Raw genomic sequence first — 9,214 nt, 5'->3', positions numbered from 1 at the left:
GTTTTTCCTCCCAATAATGCTGCAGGGCCTGATTCTGTTTGGATAGGTGCGGATAATGGTCATCCGGGGTATTCCGGTCAATGTAGTCTTTTCTTGGCCTGTAAACCCGGGGGGGGGGGGTATTTTACATAAAAACCCTAGCGGCTATCCAGAGCGACTTAGGCTACAGTAAGCAAGGAAAACACAAGGTAATACGTGATCAGGGGGTGACTGGTCCCAGGCTGAAGGCGGAGGAGGATAAAATGCCGGTTCTTCTCAGCATCTTTGGAGATAATTAAGCCCACACCCTGCATACTGTATGTGGATCCTCTTCTCTCTCCTTCCCTGAGTACAGAAACCTCTCTCCTGTGTGGATGTGGTGACTTCCCCAAAGGTGTTCCATTTTCACTAACTCCTATTATACTGACGTTGCACCTTTTCATCTACTTGGCTAGTTGTGCTGGCTTTCCTGCTCGATATAGAGTTCTCGTTACACAGCAGTGGGTCGTGTACAAGCCGCCCTGGCACGTCAAGCCTGTATTTTCCATACCGTATCGGGAGATGCTTAGGGTAGCTATAAAGAAGACCTGTGACACTGCTGCTGGGGTGGTTCTGTGTTTCTGGCGTGATGTTGCGTTACGGGACCGTTGCTCTTCTGAGCATCATGCCGTCTGATCTGACAGACCACTAAGCGCTGTGCGCCATTAAAAAACATTCACCAACGTTTATGCAGTCTGCGTTATATAGGCTATTAATTCCCACTGCCAAACCAAGTGTTTGATAGGCTGTATTATGATCAAGTATAGGGCATTAATTTACGAAAAAACACAAAAAGTTAGAATATGGAGATGGTTTCTGCCCGACAACAGCGATATTGGTTGAAAGGTATAACAACGTATTATAGGTGCAGTGGTGGAAAGTAACTAAGCACATTTACTTAAGTACTGTTCTTAAGTAAAATATTGAGGTATTTGTACTTTACTTGAGAATTTCCAATTTCCAATACTTTTACTTCTACTCCACTACATCTCAGAGGCAAATATTATACTTTTACTCCACTACAATTATTTGACAACTTTAGTTACTAGTTACTTTTCAGATATGAATTACATACATTAACACTTCAGCCCTATTTTATACCTAGGCTATTTGAAAATAGCTGATCTACAAGCTCACAACGCGTCGCATCGCGACGCGTTGTGAGCTTGTAGATCTGCTATTTTCAAATATTTAGTACTTTTACTTTTGATACTTTAAGTACATTTTTATGCCAATACTTTTGTACTTTTACTCAAGTAAATTTGTAATTCTGGACTTTTACTTGTAACAGAGTATTTGTATATTGCAGTATTGGTACTTTTACTTAAGTAAAGAATTTGAGTACTTTTTCCACCACTGTAGGTGTAACGGGTCTGAGTGAGTTAAAAGAGCAGCAAGAAAACAGAAGGATGTGGCTTTAGACTGATGTCATACAAAATTACCCCCCCCCCCCCCCCATGCTATAGACCTGGTGCAGAGTCAGACATTCACTTGTGGGAAAAAACAAGACCAGATACATACTGTAGGTATATTTGGAACGGTTTCTTATATTAAAAACTAACTTACATGAATAACATGTTCAGTCTCTTACTACGGACCACGGTTCGTGGGCCATTCAACTACGCACGACCTGCTTCAACATTTCAAGGTAAACCGGCTTGTCAAGCAACCTTTAATATTACTGTTTGTTTTACTGTTTGGCCCGGCCAATATTAGACTGAAAATTCATTTAACAAACAACCGCCATAACGATTCACAAACAATGATCAAGCAAAAAAACAACTAATCCAACTACATATAGGGCAAATTACGAATAATACAACACCCTTGTAATTGGGCCTGTTAATTCACATCTTGACAGGACACCCGACATGAACCTAATGAAAAGCGGGGATTGTCTTCTACTCCAGGCTCCTGAAACATAATTTGCCGTCTTAAACACTTTATTCTTAAACATCTATGATGCAGCACTACGATGCCACATTGATGAGGCGTAAAAGGGACACACAGTCCAGAGTAAAGGGCCGTTCACATACTATAACTATAGATAACTTATAACCAGGGCTCCTACAACATTACAATTTTTTAATTTCCATACTTTTTTCCAGACAAAGTTTTCCACAATTCTCTGTAGATTTTTTGGACCATATTTGACATCATAAGTACAAATAGCTAGAAGTTTGTTATTACGTAAACAAATGCTTCTGGTACACACAATTTTGGGGATAATGTTGCAACTAGTTGCAAGTGGTTGCAGTACAACTTGCACTGTGAATCGTTGGTGTGGATTGGGCTCAACCCATTTTTAGCATCTGTGTCATTCTAGATTTTATCTATAAATATATATAGATTGGTTCTCAAAGTGGGGTCACAGTCATTTTAACCACTTTAACCATATTCTATACTTTGGCCTTTAAAGAAATTGGGAAAATGTGTGCAAATCTTTGAATATATATATATACATTCTTAAGGTCCTTACACACCGGGCCGATTTTTTTCATGCGAATAATATGTTTTTTTTAAAAACCTTATAAAGTCAATGCAAGCTTCCACACCAGTTTCGCGGAACGAAAAAAGCGTCTTTTAATTATTCGGAACGAGTCCGAATTTTGCGTATATTCGCATATTCGCCGGTGTGTAACCGCCTTAAAGCTTACATTTTTAACTCAAAAAATATTTTGAGATGGGGTCGGTGGCCAAATACATATGATTTGACATGATATGATATAACAACAAAACCGTTGGGATTTAGAAGTCATTTTTTAGAATCGGCCTCGGGTCTTAATGGCTTAAAAAATTCAACTGTTTACGTGTATGTTACATTCTCACTAGGTCGTATCCTATGCTAGCCAATCTACAAGCTCACAACGGCTTGCAATGCGACCGTAGATCGGTTATAAAATAAAAAAAAGAAGTTGATTTTTTTTTGCATACAATGACATGCCCAAAATAGGGATGCTAGGTTGACAGTGGTTGACACTAAACCCAGGCAATGCTAAAATAGTGAAATGAAATATCTTTTGTCATTGTAAATTTAAATAATAACTGTATACCTTCAACCCCTACAGGAACAGAAGTGATATTCACCAGGGAACTAGAAGAAAAAAAAAGAGAACTAATTGTCCATTGACTTTGCTTCATTGGCTGTTAATGGAGTAAAACATAAAACATACTTGTAGAGTAGACAGACCACACCGACTGTCTAATTCAGTGGTTTCCATACTGGGGGTCGGCCGGTCGGGACAACTCCTTTGCACCTGGAGTCTAACTTGACCTAACTAGCTGGCCTAACTATCAACATTGGACTTGGACCAAAGGTTCAGCTTTAAACCATAGATCAAGGATTCTCAAACTTTTCAGGCCGCGATCCCCAAAAATAATCATATTTGAACTTGGGACCACCCAGAATAATCATATTTGAACTTGGGACCCCCCAAAATAATCATATTTGAACTGGGGACCCCCCAACCCTGCCAAGCACTTGGAATTGTAGGCATTACATTTAGTTTGACTCGGTTCCACAGATAAATATTGTGAAAATAGCCGAACTGCAAGCTCACAACGCCTCGCACTGTGAGCTTGTAGATCGGCTATTTTCACAATGTTTGCATCTTAAGTCCTTAACCAACAACAAGCTTGAATTTGGCTGATTCCACTGTGTGTCTAAAATACGGCTTTTCTTCTCCTCCATCCAGACAACATCGTGAGGACCATCGTTCATTGCTCATCCAGCGAGAAGAAGACAATCTTCCGTCGCAAGTCGTGTGAGGAGTATACTTTGTGTGACACCAAGCACAAGAACCTGTTCCAGTCCAACGAGAACCAGAGGGAACTACTGGCCACCACTCTCAAAGGAGGATCTCAGACAGGTACAAGACAAGCTACACTATAAAATCATATATAATTTAACATTTTGTACGACGTTAATTATCTGGTGTAACTCATCATTTTGTATTTTGAAAAACTGAAAATTGCAAGCACTACTCTTAAAGGGGCATGAGAGGGGCTGTTTTTGTCGTTTGTTTTGCGGTTCAGGTTAAAAACTACAGCAGATTAAATACATGGGAGGCTATAGAATGTAGCTGCAGCTAATAACATTAACAATGGGTGTGTTAAAGGCAGGTTTGCTTACATCACAGAGCACTATAAGGGCAGTCTTAGGTAGCTCTCCACCAAACAGACTACAGATTACTACAGACTGGCAGTCGAATGAAGTCGGTTGGAAGGTGTGAAAAAAACTTGCTGAATGCACCTGAGAGTCGACACAGACAGACTACTATGGTGCTGAAAATAGTCTATGGCTTGATGCATTTTTCAACAACAAGCCCACTGCTATCCGACAGTCGAAAGCCGACTGAGCTTTCTCGGTCAGCTTTCTACGCTTCCCTAAAACTTGCGTCCCGACGCGACAGTGTGAGTGTACCCACCGCTAGTTTGGTTCCAGACCAATCTGCCATTGCAAAAAAAAATGCCCGTGGCAGATTAGGTCTGGCCCCTCTCAATAGAATAGGATTTCTCTCCCTCCGAAGTTGTGAGGGACCAATAAGGGCCAAGTATGCAAATTGGCCTCTGGTTTATCACCAGTGGCATTTTTTGGATTTGCCCCTTGGAAATGCAGGTTCCACACAGAGATTCCAGACTAATATCTACGCAGTGATATTAGTCTGGCCATGCCAGGCTAACCCACCGCCCATTCAACAGCAGATTTAACAGTGTATCCACCGCCCATTCAACAGCAGATTTAACAGTGTATCCACCGCCCCATTCAACAGCAGATTTTTGGCAACAGGCACTTTCCAAAACGTACCGCCGCCGACGGCGGTGCGGTGGAGAGCTACCTTAAGAAGGGTAATAACTACAAACCTGACTATGGCAGTGATGTGTTGCTGTTGTGGGCAACACGTCATGTGGGCAACACGCCATGCTGACTGCCATGTTTTTAATCTGCTGTAGTTTTTGGGCGGTGAAACCGCCCCTATAAGTGAGATTTGGAAAAATGTACATTTTCCTGCGCTGAGATCTGGGCCCAGGAAATTTGTAGAATTATCCTGCGCTGTGATTGGCCAATCACAGTCTATTCAGGACTGTGATTGGCCAGTGTCACATGACACATGTGCATAGCCCTATATAAGCAACCATAACTCGAAAAAAACCAAACCTTTGTTTTTTTCGAGTTATGGTTTCGTCCATCATAAAGAGTGTTTCAATAAATGTATTTATCTTTTGTACATGATTGGTTGACTCCATTCAGTATTGTGATTAGCTAGGAATACACCGCCCACTTCACACAGGGTGTGATTTTTTTACCTAGAAGGAACATCATTATAGCTAAAAAATCAGCCTAGGGTTTCATTAGTCAGTAAGAGTTCTTAAAGTATCCTACTTGAAAAGTTAAATATGGTAAATAATAAACATGCCTGTCTGTCTGCCCCCCTCTCTCTTTAGTGACGGTTAAGCTAACACGGTACACACCAAACCATATGAGACCTGTGGTCTTCACCATCATCAGTAACAGCATCCAGTATCACATCTGCTGCTCTGGGCAGGGGGAGGAGCCTGTCTTGATGCTTGAGGTACGTACTCAGTACTCACTCACAAGGGTGTTAAGTTAACCACCATATTCAAGACATCGACGCGTTGTGAGTTTGTAGATCCGTTTTTGTCTCAGACAGGCCGAAAGGTATGGCGAGAGAGTATGTTTTGCACCCTGTCCGTCCGTCCGTGCGTCCGTCCGTGTGTGTGTCCTTCTGTCTGTGAGCAGCTAATCTCCGGTACCGTTGGCCCGGCCACTGCGAAACTGTGCACACACACTCCCTGGATGAATTTTTCAGATTGGCCTGTTATAGTGCCACCAGGAGGCCGATTTGTGCAAAACAAATGTGTTGATACTACTCCTACAGATTTTGTCCAAACATCACACAAATCGGTACACAGTATCTCTATAGTCATGTGATCAAAACGGATCTGTCTGGTTTCCCATATTCCATCCTGATTGCCTAAGATTGGCTTCCAAAGTTTGCAGGATTGGTTCAAAATGCCTCAAATCATGAACGCAGCATGCAATTTCAGTGACATTTTGCAAGCACATTCCCACTAGGCCGAGGATGAAATACCACCCTTTTCACATTGGTCTGTTATAGCGCCACCAGCAGGTCTAATTAATGCCTCAAATCATGAATGCAGTGTCCGATTGCCGTGAAAGGCCTAGGAAGAAATGGCGCCCCTTTTCACTTTGGCCTAGTATAGCGCCAACAGGAGGCCACATTAACCTACCTGACCTGGCGGAGACCCATGTACTCCGAGGAAGACTTTTTCTAGTTGTGTTTGTTTTCAGTTGCAATAATATAAAGAGTGTCAAGCAAACTGCTGCCATGTGCGTTAGGTTGGTCTACTTCACATAGATGACATGTCACATATCTTTTGTGTGACACTGTAGTATGATCAAGAGTATAGTATGATCATTTACTAAATAAAGTTATAATATGGAGATAAGAGTTTTCTGCCCGACAGCAACGATATAGGGTGGTTAAAGAATTATGGAAAGTAATCATATCTGTCTGTCTGTCTGTCTGTCTGTCTGTCTGTCTGTCTGTCTGTCTGTCTGTCTGTCTGTCTGTCTGTTGTCATGACAGGCGTGTTCTGAGACAAAGTTAGATGTCCTCACTGCAGAAGGAGACATGGATCGCTTCCTCTTCTACATGAAGAAAGGAGTGGACCAGAGTCGTACCTTTGAGTCGGTGAAACATCGTGGCTGGTTCATCAGCACATCTCTGGAGGAAGATAAACCTGTGCAGATGTGTAAGAAGGACACCATGAGTCGTGAAATTTACTTTAAATTGATCTCCTAGTTCTCTCCTAGCCATGGGATGATGTTACAATGCAGTTCATTCCCAAGCGATGGGATGTTACAATGCATTTCAATGGACTAATGGGCTGTGGTGGGAACTATTTCTGGGGGACTGACTTTGCCAACCAATAAGGGCAGAGTACTACCGGACAACTGAACCAATCAAAGCAGCGCATTCCCAAAACCTGAGTAGCCTACACTTTCCATGGAAAAATGAGCAGCTTCATGAATATAAGGAAACTGATAACTTACAGCAGGGGTCTTCAACGTTTTTTAGGTCAAGAACCCCTTAGTTCAATTATGCCGGGAAAATATTTAGTACAAAGAAGAGGTTTAGTACAAAGAAGTTTTACCCTGGTAAGGTGAAATCAGACCCCTCGAGTCAGCAGTGCATTGACCCAAGTTTATATATTTGCAGGCCAAAGACATTTTGTAATGTTTCTTTATTACATCTTGTGTACATGAGAGTAAATATTTTGTAGCAGCAATAGTAGCCTGCCATACCTACCTACCTATATACATATATATATATATATATATATATATATATATATATATATATATATATATATATATATATATATATATATATATATATATATATATATAATATAAAAAAAGCAAGATTGTTCCCTTGTCATGTATTTAGGTATTGCCAAGCCTTGACTTACGACTTGTAAAACTGTATTTATTGTTAAGCTGTGAAAATTAAATAAAATCCTTTAAAATCAAAGAGGTTCCAGTCTGATGTTATCTTATGAAACCTTTTTAATTTGCAACACAATTTTATACAATATGTAGTGTGGGTCCTGTCCTAAAATGGCTGTGATATAATATTACACAGGCCATCTTCAGTGGTGGAAAAAGTTCTAATTTATTTTTGTAAAAGTATCAATACTGCAATGTAGAAAGTAAAAGTCCGGAATTAAAAATGTACTTTTTGTATTTCACAGACTACTTGAAATATTCTAGTCATCTTTTGCTATAACAAACGTATGTGCCCTAATTAATAATACCATTCTTAAGCTTTCACTAATAAGGACAAGACTAAAATATTAATTTGAATGCAATGAGTCACAGTGTTACAATTGACCCCGTGACGGGGGCAGTTGTAACAGTGGTTGGGGGCAATTGTAACACTGTAAAAATAAGTCATACATACTTTATCTCAAATAAAAGCACATCACTAAGTAATATGTATTTTATATAATTTAACATTTTTGCTTAGGAATGTTTTATATACATAATTACAATGATTTTGTATTTTTATTCGAATTATTGTATTTTTCAATTTTGTTTTTTCAAATGTATGTCTATTTTTTATTTTAATGTATTTTTACTTTGAAATGTAGTGACATTTAGTGAAATATTATGTTCATTTACTAACATAAAAGTATGTAATCCCAGACAAAAAATCTGCTTGCATTGAAAACACATTGTTACAATTGACCCCCCGGTCACTTTGTTACAATTGCCCCCGATGGGGCAACCATGATAAAATCCCATAATCTAGCTAGAAATACCTATACTAGCATAGGCTGCTGACGTTAATTTGTGACCAATAACATAGAGATACAATTCATCTAAGTTTAAATTAGCTGACATCTTATCTTTAGACAGCAGAAGGAAAATACTGTACACTCAAAAATGTACGTTTACACCTCAAAATCTGTTTTTCTGTTGAAAACTTCTGCTGAGATGAAATTATCAATATCCTTCCATAGGCAGAGAGAGGACCCTACTGAACATGTGCACAAGAAGTCTCACCCCTCTAGCTTATTTCTAATTAGAATTATTGAGTATGTTACTTTTGCCCCCTGTTACTTTTGTCCCCGGTCTCCCCCTTTCTACGTCCCAAATGTAAAAACATTTCTGAAAAAAAGAGGGATGTCATGTGGCTGGTCTCAGTGAGGAGACTGGCAGTAAGAGCAGTAGTTAAATGGAGCTGCTTTGTGAAAACTGTATAATGTCTATTGAGAACTGTAATGAGGACGGATCTATTGAACACCTGCTTGTAGACTGACAGACTGTCAGAGGCCAAATATGTTTGGGGGAAAATGGCACAAATTGGGTTTAATGTAAATGTCACATATAATGCTGCAATGTATGGGGGTTTTGAGGAAACAATGTCTGTCATGGATCAGGAGTTCCATTGGTCATGGTGTGTGCACTGTGGTCTAGGCTAGGGCATTCACAACTAATGATTTGTACTAGTCGACTCATTTGACCCAGTGGTAGTCGACTAGTCGAAATTTACATAAAAAAACAATTATATATATATATATATATATATTTATATATATTTTCTTTTTTCTGTAGGGGGGGCATTGTTTTAATGCCATCCTACTA

The 9,214-nt window shown here is 39.8% G+C and overlaps 1 protein-coding gene across 1 annotated transcript; it reads left to right on the top strand.

The window, feature by feature from the left end:
* Positions 1-1,524: 1,524 nt before the first annotated feature.
* LOC308085441 (interleukin-1 beta-like) lies at positions 1,525-7,276 on the top strand. The gene is made up of 4 exons (XM_080428593.1): positions 1,525-1,666; positions 3,714-3,887; positions 5,464-5,591; positions 6,651-7,276. Exons 1-4 carry the CDS (start codon positions 1,585-1,587, stop codon positions 6,864-6,866), a joined length of 600 nt encoding a protein of 199 aa, XP_080284719.1. The 5' UTR covers positions 1,525-1,584; the 3' UTR covers positions 6,867-7,276.
* The last annotated feature ends 1,938 nt before the right edge of the window (positions 7,277-9,214 follow it).

This window comes from Gymnoscopelus braueri (genome assembly GCF_963280865.1).
Source record: "Gymnoscopelus braueri genome assembly, chromosome: 5".
Taxonomy (NCBI): Eukaryota; Metazoa; Chordata; class Actinopteri; order Myctophiformes; family Myctophidae; genus Gymnoscopelus; species Gymnoscopelus braueri.
The sequence above is the reverse complement of the archived record's forward strand: the minus strand, read 5'-3'. Positions and strand labels throughout refer to the sequence as shown.

Excerpts from the sequence above, each read along its gene's own strand:
- LOC308085441 (XM_080428593.1), top strand. The coding sequence starts at position 1,585 with ATGAATAACATGTTCAGTCTCTTACTACGGACCACGGTTCGTGGGCCA. Across the intron at positions 3,888-5,463 it reads CAAAGGAGGATCTCAGACAG|TGACGGTTAAGCTAACACGG; the intron begins GTACAAGACAAG and ends CTCTCTCTTTAG. Across the intron at positions 5,592-6,650 it reads AGCCTGTCTTGATGCTTGAG|GCGTGTTCTGAGACAAAGTT; the intron begins GTACGTACTCAG and ends TTGTCATGACAG.